We start from the raw sequence: 16,610 nt of genomic DNA, 5'->3' as shown, positions 1-16,610 counted from the left end.
TGTATTTCTTGCCCTGCTGCAGTAAAGTTAAATATGAAGTGCTTTCTTGCCACATGGGTCTTCTCCTTGTCATTCGTTATATAGAAGACCTAAGATGTGTGCTATTAAGAAGGAAGACGAGCAAGCAGTACAGATCCTTGCTTGGGCTTGGGACAATATAAACAGAGACAGCTTCATCTTCAAAGAAGGTGTAAAATAACTGAGGGACTCCCGCATGTGTTTTTATTAAATGGCCAAAACAATTAGCATAAAGCCATAACTGGTTTTGCCTTGTCAAACCCAAATATTGCCTTTGTCACTCTCAGAGAAAGCCCTTTTACTCATTCTGGTGGTTTTTGCTTCTCTCTGAAACATTACAGGCACAACCAGAGTGCTTTGGAGCAGTGGTATGTAGTGTCAACCTGGCAGATTCCAGACTAGTGCTCGAGTATTCTGGTAGCCTTGCCAGTAGATGGAGAGGAGGCTGCTTTGAACACTTTCATCTGCATAATAGTTAGAGGTGGTATTGCTACCTGTGTGGTCTATTTTGCTCTCACTGAGAGATACAAGGCTGTGAAGGATTTTGCCATTTCTCTTTGAGGAGGTCAGAAATGTAGATGCTGTTACAGAGTTGTAAACATACACCTCTGGCTGCACCATTTCAGCTGCTGGAAGTTCCAGATTTGTTTATTGCTGCCTTCTGGCCTTCTGTTTATCCTTGTCTCTACATCAGTTGTGTTCTAAATGAAAAACTCCCTGACATCTGTCACATGCAGAGAGAGGCTGTTAATTCTCTTGTGTTTGAGACTTTTTACAGAAACATGGAAAACCAGAAGCTTACAAGGAAATCTTAGCTTCATAGTAACAGCTCTTCCACTGCTAGAAGCAGAGGAAAATAGACCCCCTGGTAAAAAGGAACCCATAAAACCTTTGTCCATCTTCTTTCTGGTATTGTCTTCCAATTTAATATGTCATTTACCAAAACTGGTCAACAAAAGAAAACTGGGTTTAGTGCCGTTTTACCCATGTATTTCAAACTTCTGAAACAGGTCTGTCTAATCTATGCCAGCACAAGTTGTTTGACATGATTTTCAATACCAAATTGAAGGCAGGGGGGAGGAACACAACATGTTATTGTCACAGAATATGTGCAATAACTTATTTTTACTAATTTTTTTATTACTAATTGTTTTTTGTTAATGATGATACTCAGTTTTCTTGTATTATATCTGACAAGGCCTGTACTTAGGTTTTTTTGGTTCTAGCAGTGGCTGTTCCTGGCTGACTCAACACACATGGAGTTCTGTAGCTCTGAGATCTTTTGATAGCTACAGTGAAAATTTTTTTCCAGATCCTTCCAAAAGTTTCGGTTTCTTTCTGACTTAAGGCTTCCAACAGCGAGCTGCAGAGTAGAGGAGTTTAACAGTAAACCAGTTGCTACTGGAAAATACTGATTTGTCAGAACTAAAGTTTTTAGTCAGTAAGATCAGACATCTGGTATTATACATACCCAGTTTGTACTCTTCTAGGTCTGCAAAAATTAAATGTGCTGTAGCCAGAAACTCCAGCAAGCCAGAGCATGTTCATGCTCCAGTTTGTCACTGAATGAGCTAAGGTTTGTATAACTCCTCAAACTCTCCGGCTTTACTACAGCATTATTTCCAGGATGATCAGCTACGGGACAATTCTGCTTGACAACTTTTCTGAGGCTAAGGATCGTGAGGCTTCTTGACCCTGACTCAGATAGCTCTTTGGGAGTTTCTGAAAGACCTTGGGTCTCCAGACCTAAGGCAGACCAAATAGCAAGACTGGATGTTGGTAGCTTTATTACGGAGATCTGGTTAAGCTGCTGACTGAACTTGTCCGTTTCGGTTGGCAGCCAGGGCGGGGATGGGGACACCTTAGAAAGCACAGTTGCCATAACTCATCGTTTTCAAACAATATATTGTCAGATTTCAAGTACTGGAGCATTTTTCACTTTGCATTGTCATTCTAATTTGGCCTGCTATGTCTTCAATTAGAAAATTAACAGCGAATAAACTTGATTTCCTAGTCAACAGTTATGCTGATCATTATTTTTTTTCTACGTGGCATCTGTGGGAGTTGAGGGAATGTAGCATTTTGTTTGTTTGGGACCTTTCTCTTCTACAACAAGTCTACAGTAGCAACTTGCTTTGACTTTTGTTTATCGGGAAATCTACAAGAACTGCTGTGTAAGCAATCCATGCATACCATGCACTCGTCTTGTGTAGTTACTTCTGCATTTTATCATTGCAGCTGCACAGCAGTGCTTTTAGAGTAGGTGTATTTTTTTCCCAGTTGTTTTAGGAAGACGGGACTTCTGATGGTTAAGGTCAAACTGAAAAGTTCCAATGAATCCTCTTGTTTTGTCCCATCATCTCTTTTGTTACCATAAGCCAGGCACATTTTGAAAACGGTCTCTCAAGAACTGGCAAGTACCCAAGTCTTGGCACAAGTAAGGTACAGAAGCTACAGCATCGCAGGTCTTGGGACCTAGGTCCCAGTTATGTTCCTCCTCACTCATCCGTCTGGATAGCTGCTTGTATAGGTGTCTTTGCACTAGGGGGAAAGATGCACCTGCAGATACTCCCTTCCTTCAGAAGTCAAGGGTGACCACAGAAGGCCACAGCAGTGTGTGATGTGTGGCCAGCGATGGCCAGCACACTGCTGGTTTCTCAGCCTCGCCTAGGCTGATGTCACAAAGGACAGCACTTCACTGCTAACGTTTCTGTGGCAAGGTGATACACAGGCAGCATGATGCCATATAGATAAACAGATGATTAAGGGATATGGCAGGTCAACACGGAATACTAATGGGAGGTGCTGTGCTTGTTTCAGGACATTGGTGCTTCCAGACTTCATCCCACATCTCAGTAAACCCATTTCCAAAGCAGATATAAAGTATGAAAACAACAAAAACTCTGCAACAAGGAATCTAATCTAGCTTAATTGAAAGTAACTCACAACTAATACAGCTAGTGTAGGCGGTCCTGCGAATTCTTCATTCTTATAGGCTGCAAATTCTCAACAGCTTTGCATCAAGTATGTACAAGGATGGCTTGTGTAAATTGTCATATGTGAAGACAAAGACCAATTTTCAATTTCATCTGAAGACAGAGCAAAACTCCTAGAAAAAGGATGTAGTGACTCATGCAAGAGTAATCACAGTGTATGCGGGGCTGCCCAGCTACCAGTCCCATTACTTAGCACCCAGTCATGTTACTAAGGAAATTACTTCTCCTTTTCTAGTTCTTATTCATAAAACATGACAATGAACCATGACATTACTTCCTATGCAATTACAGTGCCTGAAAATTTCCTGAGCTTTTAGAATCGGCCAATAGAGACCATCCTACGTGCTAACCGATCTGAGTGTTTGGCATACTTTTAGATGTTTTTTACCTGAAGTGTGGAACGTATGGTTTAGATAGAGAAGCAAGACATTTTCCTTTATGCAATGAGGAAAATAATAGTGTGCACTTCCATAGCGTCTTCCACTTGATAAGCTGATAAAGTACTATACGGTCTTTCCTGTGAAAAATATCTACCACTCTGAGGTATGTGACAAAAATGTAAGTGTAGGTCATACAGGAAGTGGGTCAGAATACTAGGACTGAAACTGTAATCCAAGTATCTCAACTCCTCTTTCTGAATTCTCACCATAATGCCATTTTTCTTGCACAGGACTTATTAGTGAGGTATTTTGGTGTCCAAGATGGGATCACAGTCTGTTGGGTTTGGGTTCCTTTCTCCTCCCCCGGGAATATTTTGAAGAAAGATTGTTCCTGAAACATCCTGTGGGAAATCTCCATAGATTGTTACTTGTGGCAGTGAAATTCTGGAATCTGTCACTGTGCCTGAAACATTTCTGGTACCTCTCTGCCCTCAATACTTACCTGGTTTTGCACAACTGGCAATGACAAAAGCAGAGTGCCATCAGCTATTCAAGATTTGCTAGCTTACCTAGTTCATCGGTAGCTCAATTGAGAAAAGGTTAGAGCGAGTTTTTGTTGTGCGTTTAGGCCTCATTTTATGTAAAGATGGTTTGAATTTTGATCTTAACTTCAAGGTTCTGTTCAGTGTCAGTATGATGATGTAATTTTTTGTAATCTGGGGGGAGAAAGTTATGTGAGTGTAGAAGTCTGCATCCATCGGCATGCCACAGGTGGTCACTTATGCCTTAGCACCAGTGAATAAATCCTTTGGGAAGCAGTTGTCTTCCACATTTACCTCAACTTTTCTGATGTGGAAGTTGTTATTGTAAAAGGTGCGTGGCAATACCAACAGTAATAATGCTTTCCTACTGCTCACGCCTGCCTTACGGAACCAAAGTGGGGTTGCTATGGGAAGGGGAGCACCAGTCAGAAATGCCACTGTGAGCTTCTTTTACCTTGGTGTATTCGGAAAAATTTAATTTTCTAATCTTCTGTCTCTTCTTCTTATTGCCTATTTGAACGCTCTCTGCCTTTGTTTTTTTTCTCTGTTATGTCATACTGAACTTCATCTTATTTGAGCTTTCTTATGCAAAGATTCTACTCAAATCTCTGAAAATTCCCAGACTTCTCCAAGAACAACTCCTCTCCTACTTCTGCAACATACATGATGGCTAACGAGTCTTGCCTTGATGAGCTGAATGTTTCTTAAACTCTAGCTACACTTCAAAGGAAGGCCCAGTGCTCTGTCTGTCTTGAATGGCTTCATTTTTAAAAAAAATCATTTCGCTGTAAGGCATTTTATCTTACATAACTTATTGCAAAATTCAGTATTCTGGACAACGCATAGACCCCCAAACTACAAAGAGGTAGACGTCCTAGTTCTACCCAGTACCCAGAGATGTCACTAGGGTAAGTCACCATGTGGGATTTTAATCCTGCTATTGTCACCACTGGATGTAGCTTAACTTGTTTGGAGTGAGAATACCCCAGTTTCATTTATTTTTGGTGAGCGGTTTGAATAATACACAGAAGTCCTGGAAGATGAATGATCTGCTCCTTACTTGACATTGATCATTTAGATGGTTTAGGACCACGACTTCAGCAACATCATGCGGTTTGGCTCTGAAGTAGATACATCAGAAGCAGCTTATTAAAACTAGTCCTGGTAAAAATGGAGAAAAAGAGTGAACGGATTGAACATGAAAGGGAAATGAAAATGGTGCATGAAGAAGATCTCCCAAAACAGAAGAACCATACAGCTAGTAGGGATCAAATATTTAATGCCAAAATCAATTAAAATGTTTGGCTGGGCGGAGAAATATTTGCCTCTGGAAAGCAAATGCCGACAGGATAGCTGTGAAGAGGTTTGCAGAATATTGGCTTATGAATGCTGACAAGAGGGAAAGAACAGCATTATCAAAATTGTTTTGGACAACCGAAACAACTGCGGCAAAACCAGAGAAATGTTGGCCAGGCAGCCTGAAAGACTGAGCCAAGAGGAAAGAGCCAAATACAACGCTGAAGACAAAAAAATTGATCTGGACAGTGCTTTAAAAGTCAGCTGAGTGCGCCTCGATTTCTGTTTAAGCAAAAGCCCTTTGGCTGCAGCTGAAGGTGCCTGAGGTAGTTTGTTCAAAATGAACGTGCTCTCTTTAATTATCCGATTGTTTTACGGGGTACCTTTACAAAAGGCGGTTTGCCGAGCCATCTGCTCTGGCAATCGCTCCCGATCCTTCGCAGGGATTCGCCTCTTGGCTTTGGAAAACGCGTTTCACACCGCCGACCTGTTGCGGGGCGCGGGGGGCGGGGGGCAGCCCCTGCCTTATCCGCGAAGGGGTGCTGGATTTAAGGAAAACTCCATCTTTTTCTTTCTTTGCTGTAGTGCGAGGAGGCGAAGCCGTGGAAGTCAAGTCCTCAACTCCGCGGAAAGAGGGCGAGGAGCGGTCACTGCGCGCAAATGGCGTCCGCGCCGGGGGCTCGGCGAGGCTCGGCCTGAGCGGCCTGCCCCGGCGGGGGGGGGGCGGGGGGCCGTAAGCCACGGCTCGGTGCTGCCGGTGCCGCTCCTCACAGCACCGGGGGGGGCGGCGGGCACTGCGGGGACAGCGGGGGCCGGCCCACCGCCCCCGCCCCGCCGGTGCTGCGCCTTCCCCGGCTGCCTGGCGCCCGGGAGTCGGGTCCGGCTCGCTGGGCTGCCGAGGGGAGAGTGGCGGAACCAGGTCCCTACTTCCGCGGCCCGGGCGAGCGATAAGGCGCTCCCGGGAGGCTCCGCTTGAGTCACCCTGCGCGTCGCCGTCGCCGTGGCCAGCTGCTGCTCTCCGGGGCGGGCTGCTGCCAGCGCAGCGCGCCGGGGGCTCTGCCGGGAGCCTCCCACTTCGGCTGCTGGAAGCGCTCCGCTTGTCGCGGGTCCGGCCCCCTCCGGCTGCCCGCTGCCCCCCGCCCGCCCCCGGCACCGCCGCCCGCGGGGCTCCGCAGCGACCCGGCCGGGACAAAACCCCCAGACAGCCTGGAGAGGAGCAGCAGCGATCAGAGCGGTAACTGCGGGGACGGCGGGGGCTTCTCGGGCAGCGGACGAGAAGCTGGTTTTGTGTGTGTGTCTGTCTGTCTGAGCGTCCCTCTGTCCCTCCGCCTCTGCCGGGGCAGGGAACGGAGGAGCGGGGCGAGCGCTGAGCCCGGTTCGCCCCCGGGGCTACCGGCAGTGGCACGGCTGCGGCTGCCGGGACGCCCGATCCAGTGCTTGGGCTTTGTAGGAATGGATCCCGTGGAAATGTGTTAAATAGCCTTGAAGTATAAAACACCGCTGCGCTCGGGACACCGCGATGCTTCGCTGAGCAGAGAGAAAGGCACTGCTGTATCCTTTTATTGGGGTTTTTGGGGGGGTTTGGGGTTTTTTTCTTTTTGGTCAATTAAAGAGGAGCATATATAAAAGTGCTTCTTTCTGTCCAAATTTGTAATTTCCCTAAGCCGGTTGCTAGTTCAAAATAATGAAATGCATACTCGCCGCTGAAAACATTTTGGGTTTTTTTTTTAAATACTTCATTTTCACTTAGAGTGGGTTGTTTTGCGGGTTTTTTCCAGTAACATCGTGGGAACAGAGGAGCGGGCAAAATAATAAATGACTTCCTATGCTAGAGGAGGAACAAAAGCTTGTATTTTGAAGCACGAGCTGAAAAATGCTTAGATTTGACTGTAACCTTGGCGAAGTCCTCTATTTCTGCCAGCAAAATGGGGAGAGAATGTTTATTTCAAGTCAAGGCTTCATACCGTTCAGGATTACTGAGCTAACTGGTTGGGCGCTTAAGTTTCTGAGGTAATTTCATAGTACAGGCCAAATGAGGAGGTCTCTACTTATTATTGAATCCTCTTCAACGATCACTTTTTCACGGCGTTTTTTTATAGATGTCAAGGCATTCTACGTGTGAAAACTCGTGAAGAGAAGCGTGGGGTTTATCTGTTTCTCTCATCTAGAAACAGAGGAGTTTCAAAGATAACTTACCCTGGCCTGTGCACTTTCTGTTGCCTGAGAGTAATAGTTAAAAATAACGTGTAAAATAGATTGTCAGATTACAGTGCAAGGACCTATGCTATGGGGAGTGGAAATTGTATGACATATATAAGGAGAGGGAAAGAGAGCACGAGCATTTTGATCGCACTTCAAGACCCTTTGGAAGCACTGACCTGGCTGTAATCTTGTGGGGAGTTTTTGATGTTTGACAGACTCATGTTTTTTTCTGATAGCAGCTTAAAGCCTTTGAACTATTGCGTATGCTTTCTCAATCTATTTCTCCTTATCGTAACAGGCTGTAGGTTCTTGAACCTTAATATTCTTCTCAAAGTCCTGTGACCTGTTTGCTCTAGCAGCTACTGCATCTGTTTATCGTGTTTAAGAAAAAGCAGAAAATGCAGGTTGTCTCCCTAGAAGCAGCATAGTCTTCTTCATTAGTATAACAAAAAATTAACATGTGATCTACCTGGAGCTTATGGTGGCGATAGTTTTAACTGTATTTCTTCCTGTGATATGTTAACTTTAGTGGCCTTTCAGTCATGCTTTTTCTGTTTCCCTAACTTATTCTCTTACTCCACAAAAAATAAATCCAAGGAAACGGATCTGCTTTTTGTCCTGAACTTGACTTTCTTCACCATTAAGGTTGATTGCTTTTATCATTTCTCATCTGCATAGTGCATGCAAATGTGCCAAGTAACTTAGCAGGGAGAAGGGAGTAATATGTCTCCCACTCGTCATAATTTATTGTTACTGGTTTTGAGGAAGGGCGGGCAGGTGAGTGGGAGGAGGTTATGAGGAGATTTGCTGTGTCAAAAGTAAGCCGGGGTTTTCACAAAAGTTGACTCCATCTTGTAAAGACCTGAGAACGTAAGGCAGTTGTTCTTCAGCTGGATGCATTGAACTGTGTTCAAGGCCTCTTAGCTGCATAGCATATATAATGATAAAGACATGGTAAGACTTTTGAGTAAAGTATTGTACCATTGGTGATAACATGAGGTGTAGGCTTCAGAGAGTTTGATCTAGCAGGGAGAATCATCCGGGCTGCAGGTCAATAAGACTTGGAGAGAAATGTGAATCTTCTAATGTCCAAAACTGGTTTAGATATAACTCTGAGGTAGCTTGAGAGTCTGATTCGGAACTCTGAAATTGCTTTTCTGTTTCCTTTTATGAGGTTTCCATTAGCTTGAGCATATACAGCCTTGGACTGTTACACTATTCATGAATCTCTGAGGCCAAACCGGAGACTTCCCTTTCCCTGACCTCCCCTCCTGCAATGTATTGAAACGACGAAGGTTGCAGCCATTGGCACTAGCTGTGTTATGTTGTGGTATGGAAGGGACACTCTTGTACCTGTATCAGGTTGAGTGAACCATCAGAACACTTCTTCAGACTGTGTGAACATCAGAAAGTTTGTATTTGTATCCCAAAGCCGAGAGGGCAGAAGGAGAAGGATATTTTCTATGTTGTTTTGGGGAAGTGACGATTATTTGTTTCATTGTTCATACAGTTCTCTTCTGTTTTGAGCAATGATGTGAAGAGATGCACAACCCATCAGATTAGAGCTTGGTGCGTGTTTGGTCTTGCCCACCAGACACGTATTTTATTCTGTGTCCGATCTCATACTGTTTTCCTAAATGCCATGTTGATTTTAAAGACTTCTTCGTTTGTATTCCCTCAACCTCATTCATAACAAAAAACCAGGATATGTCAGAAGTTACCTGGAAGCCCTTCATGCCCTCCAATTCTCTGAATTTACAATCCGACTCCTGCCAATTCCATTCCTGTATACTTTCCCAAATTACAGACTGAAGGAAGAGAAATGCCGCTCTCTACATAAATACAAATTCACCTGGCATTTTTAACATTATATTGGCATGAGTCAGTCTTGTTTGCATCTAGTTAGAGGAAACTTGTATGACTTCCGAAGTGCTCTGTTTTGTTAGATGCTGCATTTTGGCAAATGGGAACGTGTACAATTAAATTTCAATTCCTTTTGGGCTATCGTTCTGCTATTACTCCTACTATTTCCATTGTTGATTGCACGATGGCAGATGTTCAAAGCACACTATCTCTTAGGGAGTAAAATTTTCAGGGTTTCTATCTGTAGCAAAGTCTTTGAATCATATGCTAAAGTATTTGAGACATTCCAGAGTCTTCAGCTGAAGAGGCTCCCTCCTTGCAGTGTTTACATTCAATACAAGAAAAAGGTATGGATAGTTTGGCAGGACTTTTACTACTGAGCGAATTGTTGTAGTTCTTGGTTTACATTTATGAAGGATGCATAGTACACCAGCAGATAGGCAAGCAGATGAATTTATGGGTAGAAGTTAGCAGACCTGTTGTTTTGGGGTTTTTGAGTTTGTTGGTGGGTGGTTTGTGTTTTTGGTTTTGGGGTTTTTTTTTTTGAGGGGTTTTGGAGGGAGGATTGCTTGAAATATTACCAAAGCTTCTGTACATGCATAATTGTGGCTAAGTGTCTTGCAAGTTCTTGAATATAGGTATTTCTTACTAACTTTGGAACTCTTGATTCCTCAAAACAAAACTCAGGTGTGAATTTGCAGATTAGGTATCGAAGTTGTAAATCGTGGGACGTTACTGAGAGTGACTTAAAAGGTGCAATGATTAAGACGTAACTGAGGGGGTTTGGTTTTCTTCCTTAAGAAGGGCTTCTTAGGAGGGGAGGTTATATGGAAAATGCTGTACTTCAGAGGATCGTTGTTTATTTGTTGAAAATTCTCATGCTGTTGGATCTTTTCCAACCTAAACGATTGGAAACCTGCTGGATTGCTATAATAATTATCCTGTGATTTGGTTAGGAGAGGGAATTCTCAGCTTGCTTTATGGATTCTCAAACATGAAGTGGTTGACGGTTTACTGTCATTGTAAGCCTATCGTCGACTCGTCTGGTATCAACTACTACACCGAAGCTTTCGTTGGCTATATTTGTACCTGCTTGGTTTTGATACCCATTTGCATGAAATGTCATGCGTTCCATTTCAGCATAGTGGTAGTCTTGCAGGAAAGCCTAAGGAAAATCTCTCTGACTGGATAACCTGCCCTTAAAGAGTCAGAATGCAGAGATTTGGAGGTGTTTTTAATAAACCAATAAGAAACTATGACTATTAAGTACAGAATCTCAGCAGCCCCAAAAAGGAGAATAACAACATGTTTGTGCAATATGAGCAAGCTAGCCTCCAGTTTTTCAGGCTCTTGGTGTTTGTTGCCTTACTACAGTAAACACAAAGTTCAGTTTTCAAATGAATGTCTGAATTCTAAGAAGCTTTTCCCCCCTCCCTACTGTTTGAGGTAATTTTTATCATTCCTCTCTAGTAATAAAGCTGAATTTACTGAAAACAAGCTCTGTCAGTTTGGCTTTAGCTATAGGAGGTTGTAGCTTTGTGGTAAGCGTTTGCATTTCAGAGCTTCCTATCTCTGGACCGGTTGTTTTACTTAGAACAATTGTAATGCAAAACTGACTTTACAGCACCTTTCTTTTTAATTACTATTTTGAAACTAATTATGTGATATTTTTAATACTAGCCAGCAAAACCTGTGTCCTCAAACCACACGATAAATGGGGAGGTGATTTAGTGTTGCACATCAAGGGCCCATACGATAATTTATGGAAGATCTTTTTTGTGAGACTGTGGTTTGGTTTCTTTCGGATTTTGAATATTTGGATCTGTGTAACTAAAAATGTCAGTTCTTAGGAACTTCTCAACTCTTTTCTACTCTTTTCAACAAGAAACCTGACCAAAGTCAAACAGATTCTCCCTGGGCAGAGATGCTATTTCCAGAGGCTTTTCTACTGTAGTACATAGTAGCTGTGCTCAGACAGAGCCTTGGAAAATTGAAGATTTAAAAAAAAAAAATTAAATATTATTTATCATCTGTAATTAACGAGTATTTATTGCAGGACCTTCAGTAAGGGAGAAGTGGGAAGGCATTTGTTGTTGAAGCCTTGAAACCTTCATCCAGCTTGTGAATCTCTGCAATGCAGCTGACTGGAAGTAGCAGAATTCTTTTATAAATTTGAGATCAGCTTTAGTGCTACTGTAAAACTAAGCCCGTTATGATAATCTCTGAGTAGAAGTAACAGTAGCTTCAGTGCAGCAGCACTTTGATAGTACCTGTGATGCTGAGGCTGGAGAAAGGAGCAGGAGGACTACGGAGCTAGCTCCGTTTCCTTTGCAATGTCTGTGCATTCCCCAAAACCAGGGAATTCTTGTGCGGCTGTAAGCAGCTGATTTCCAGGCTGCTGGGCCTTCTGGGTGCTACTCTTGTTTTTCCGCATGAAACTTGACCAAGGTCAGAACAGATTCTCCCTGTCCGTAACTGTTATTTCCAAAAGTTCTTCTGCCTTCTGATTTCCTATTGATCGCTGCTGCCTCTGTGGCTTTTCCAGTTTTTATAGGAGGCACCTGGTTGACTACCACCTAGGTTAAATAGTGTAGGACTGGTTGACCTTTAGGTCTCTGTATGTTCCGTAGAGTGGCTTTTGCAGGCTAACATAACCGGATAGGATAAGGCAGCCTGTCTTCCGTAGTGTAACACTGTAAAGTGAGCACAAAGCAGCATTTTTTGAGGAACAGAACGGCAATCTGTTAGTGTGCCTGAAGTGTTTGTCTCACAAAGTTTTATGCCCACAATAACAGAAAAACCTGTACTGTACGGCAGGCTGGAATGGATTGTACAAGAGACTGGCAGCTATGCAAATCCCTAATGTCAACAACGATTTGAGCCAGCGGGCTGTGCATGCTGAAGAAGAGAATTTCAGTAATCTGCTCCTGCCCTTATCTCTTGGGTAGAGCCCTTCAGTTTACAGCCTGTTAGAAATATGTGACCAGTTCTCTGCTAGATTTATTACTTGAGCAAGACTCTTCAGAAACAGTTTTTTCTCACAGTGTGCCAACTACTGGGTTTAGAAACGTACTCTTCCAAACCAAGCTGTAGAGCGTCCTTTATTTTTTGTCAAAATGTTCTTAAAACTTCACTTTGTGATAATGATTCTAAGTTATGTGTGAGTCTTCAGAGGATAAGAAGGAGCAAGAAAGAGGAGCTTTGTGGATAAAAATGGAGAATTGCTCAGGGCCTGCTCTTGCATGGGTGTCCAGATCGGTTGGGTTTTGTTGTGACTTTTCACATGTATAAAAGTTAATATATACACGTGTGCTTGACGTGCAGTTGGGAGCAACGTGACTGGATTACCATATCGGGTACATCTTGAGGTATCTGACTGCCTCAAAGCAAAGCAGAAGTTCAGTTCTAGATGCCTTTGTTAGTCATGCTATTTAACTTCCATTAGAGTGGGGACTTTGATTGATGCGCTATGATCAATCTTGGTTTTGTTTTTCCAGAACCAAACATGATAGCTGCAGGAAAATTTTCAAGTCTTCCAAGAAATGGCCCAGTGAACCACCAGTTCTCATTAGCTTCTTCCATGGACCTTTTGACCACTAAACCATCGCCAACTGAGCATCGCTCGGACTCCTTTCAAGACATCTCTATCCATGGCACTCTCCCCAGGAAGAAGAAGGGGACGATTCCCATTAGGTCTTGTGATATGTTTAGCCACATGGGAACGTTGTCATACACAAGAACACACCGGCAGCCGCCGCCTTTTGTACAGGATGTTATAGAAGAGTACCCTCTGCAAAATGGGAAGAGCAACAAACTCCATGACAGGTACCTTGTAAAACCTTAATTCACATATGTTTGTTGCATAGGAATTACTGTGTATTTTTCTAGACCTCTAAATGTCCAGTTACAGGTGCAGCTGTTTATTGTAGCTCTGCATTCTAACAGAGGTTGATATCCCCACCCCCCACCCCAGTACTCAATTTAGGTCTTGATGGAAGAAGCCAAACAAAAAACAGTGTAAAGCATGTGCGGGGTGGGGAGGGGGAGGAGTGAATCTGATGCATAGATTTCAGGAATTCTGAGAATTTCTTCTTTCTTTGACTTACTGAATAGCTGAGGCTTCAAAATAGTTTTCCTTGTGCAATAAGATCAGTCAGTACATGAGCTGTTACATACTCGTGCCTGTTTAAAACGTCCTTCTATACCACTTTTTCTTTGGGATCTAGTGATTTGGATTTTTAGTCTCTTTTGACATCTGTGGGGTTTTTAAAAATAATTTTTAAGGACTAGGTCTTGCCTCTGAATGTTTAAAAGTTATAGCATTGCATGTATTATTCCCATGGAGGAAACTTTTTAAAAAGTCACTGACTTTGAAATGACCCTTTGCATTGTTCTAACAGAGCGGTTTTAACCAGGAAGTCAAACTGTTCAAACTTGGTTTTGATTTGGATTCAATGCTTGTACGGATGGAGTGCAGAGGAAAAGCAGAGAATGGTGTTCCAGCTGCCTCCAACCTAGAGCTACACATGAGCTGTTTTTCTTGAAGACTCGGTGGAACCCAACGTATGCTGACCCAATGGCACATTATCCCTCTTTATTATTCTTGCCTGACTTCCTGGTTATAACATCCATGGCTCTTGAGAAAGAATTATACTTTCATAGCTAGCGTTTCTTTTGGGGATCTATTATCATCGCTGATATTTCATTGCTTGCAAAAAAGTAATTAGTTTTGTAAATGTCCTCTTTTTTGTTCTCATATTGAGGTCTATAAAATGGGAAAAATTTTCCAGCTAACACAAGAAAAAAAAATCAATGTAACGCAGTGGATCAGTTCAAGGCACAAAGATGAGAGAGTGTTCCTTGGGTAACAGAGTTAAAGGTTGAGAAAAGATAACCAAATGACAACTTCTCAGTTAGGATTTATAGTTTTGCTGTGTCCATGACTATAAGATTTCTTGTTCTCAAATCTTGTGAGGCAAGGACAGTTCTAATTATGTGGGGTTGTGTGTGTAGAGTAGGTTTTGTATGCTTTGTGCTTGTGGCATACAGGATCAAGCTTTCTTCTCACTTGAAAATAAGTCTTTCTTCTCTATACCCCATTCACTTGGAAAGAAGAAAGGGCCTCAGTGTGCTTAGTATTCCTCTGGCACTGATCTCTGAGCTGTACCTGCTTACGTGAACTGGCTTTTTAACATAATTTCCTTCTTTGATTTGCATACTTTTAGAAAACGCAAGCAGCCAGTGCTGCTGCCATAAAAAGAATACGGGATACATGTTCTGAAGTTTTACACTGATACACTGAAGTTTGATCTTATGTCTTCCTTCTCAAGAGCAGTTTTTAGACAAGATTTGCAAGAGATGTTTTCTTTTCTTGAGAGACCAAAGCCTCCATATTAAATATATTTTTACTCGTAACCAGTAACTTCCCTTGTCCTGTGAAGAACACTTTTGCGCAAGCAATAGGAGTAAGAAAAGAATGCTTGAGAGGAAAATGTCAAGAAGTTCTGCCTGCTCAGAATTAAAACATGATGCTTTTCAAATAATGAGAGATTCACAGGGTGTTGTTAGTGCAGTCTGTTAACAGAATTTACGTCTTTTGAGTCATAGCAGCAAGTGTTGTTCCTGTGTTTGATCTTCCAATTGCTTAACACAAACGGAATGCTGTGGTAACAACTTTTAACTTCAGCTTTCTTTAATTTTTACAATGGTTCTTTATACCTGGACAGCCCAGTTGTATTAGAGCAGAAGACACTATCAACTTAACAGTCAGCAAATATATCACTTCTTGAGTCTTCTTGGGATGACTCTGCACCTTATTTAGTATACTTAAAAGGCAACTGAGAGCACAAGTCTGATTTTCTTGTGGTAAGCATTCTGCCATATATGCTAAGGTATATATTCTAACGCTTACACTCACGTTGAAATTAGTTGGGACTAATAGTGTAGGGAAGTCTGTTTTACCTTATCAAGAGTTTTACCACAAAGCCTTGTAATATTTTTATTTCAGTGTAGGAACTTGTGAAATAGTATAATGTTACATGAATATTCTCATTCAGGAGTAAATCACTTTCAAGGCTATAATGCTGTTTACAAAAAATAAAAGTGCGAACGCACATTTTGATCAAACGTTTCATGACGCATTGTTCAATGCAAGTGCTGTATTTGATGTCAGTAGACCAGAACTAATAGTCATTAGGATTACAGTGTTCATGTGCGCATGGATCCAATTATACTGAACTGTGACTCAGGCATGTCATAATTTAAGTTTGATTAACTCTAATTTAAAAAACATAACTATGATAAATTTTTCAGTAATTCAAAATGAGTAATATACTCTTTAATATATAAATACACAATACATAACTTTATGGGACAAAAAACAAACCAGAGCAAGGAGAATAGGAAAAAGATAATGAATCGTGTCATTCCCTAATGGAACTCTTCTGATTTCCGGAAACTTTTCTGCTGTCTTGTATTACAGCTACCTAATTGCATTACTCTGCAGCCAAGATGAAGTGTACGTATAGTAATTTATTTGAAGGATTATATTCTGTCAGGATTTTACACCTATATGACCAGAAATAGTGTGTCTTTATGGAATTTCTAGGATCTTCTGGATTAACATGGAAAAATAAAATTCTGCCATACAAAAGCACTCTTCTAATGTTGCAGTAACTAATTCATGCAGTTTCAGGGGGGAAAAAAAACCCCAAGCAACCAAACACAGAAGAGTTGAAGGCTCTTCAAACCTGATAGTCATTTTTGAAAACTTGGAGAAATTACTTTGTCAACTTTAAATGCAGTAAGGTGGTGTTCTCTTCTGTTTGGTTTGGGAGTGTACACCTGTGCAAGTTAGTTGAAGGGGAAAAAACATTTTCTTTCTTGAGAAAACCTATATCTGAGTTTCAGAGTCTCTTGGAAATAATTAAACGGGCAAAGTTACAAGCAGCTGAGCTCTTGAAAGTTAGTTTTATTGGCTAAAATAAGAATTCTTTTATTTTAGCCTGTAAAACTGTAATGGTGCTTGTGTATAATATTCTTTATTATCTGATGTTGACAATTAAACCTAAATAAAGCACAATTGGAATTTCCCTTTGACACCTGGTCCAGTGGTTTTCTTTGTTTAATTAGTTTTGCCTTATATTATGATACCTTTATTTAAAAGAAAAATTGTTCAAATGCATATCTGTTGCTAGAATCTGTAGTCTTTTTTTGGCCTGCGTCTTGTGGCTGCCATCAGGAAACCCAGAATTTCCAAGCTCTTTTAAATTATTAAAGTTTCACGCTTGCGTGGATGAAGGAGGGGGTCAGCC

At 41.9% G+C, this 16,610-nt stretch overlaps 1 protein-coding gene across 1 annotated transcript in view; it reads left to right on the top strand.

Annotated features, from left to right (window-relative positions):
* The window catches only part of BCAR3 (BCAR3 adaptor protein, NSP family member), a 76,917-nt gene that overhangs the window by 8,766 nt on the left and 51,541 nt on the right, over positions 1-16,610 (top strand). Inside the window, 1 exon segment of the mRNA XM_075710556.1 lies at positions 12,795-13,122. Within this exon segment, the coding sequence (XP_075566671.1) occupies positions 12,795-13,122 (328 nt within the window).

Source organism: Pelecanus crispus, chromosome 5 (assembly GCF_030463565.1).
Source record: "Pelecanus crispus isolate bPelCri1 chromosome 5, bPelCri1.pri, whole genome shotgun sequence".
In the NCBI taxonomy this organism is placed as follows: Eukaryota; Metazoa; Chordata; class Aves; order Pelecaniformes; family Pelecanidae; genus Pelecanus; species Pelecanus crispus.
Note: the sequence above shows the minus strand (reverse complement) of the source record. Positions and strands in the feature narration are given on the sequence as shown.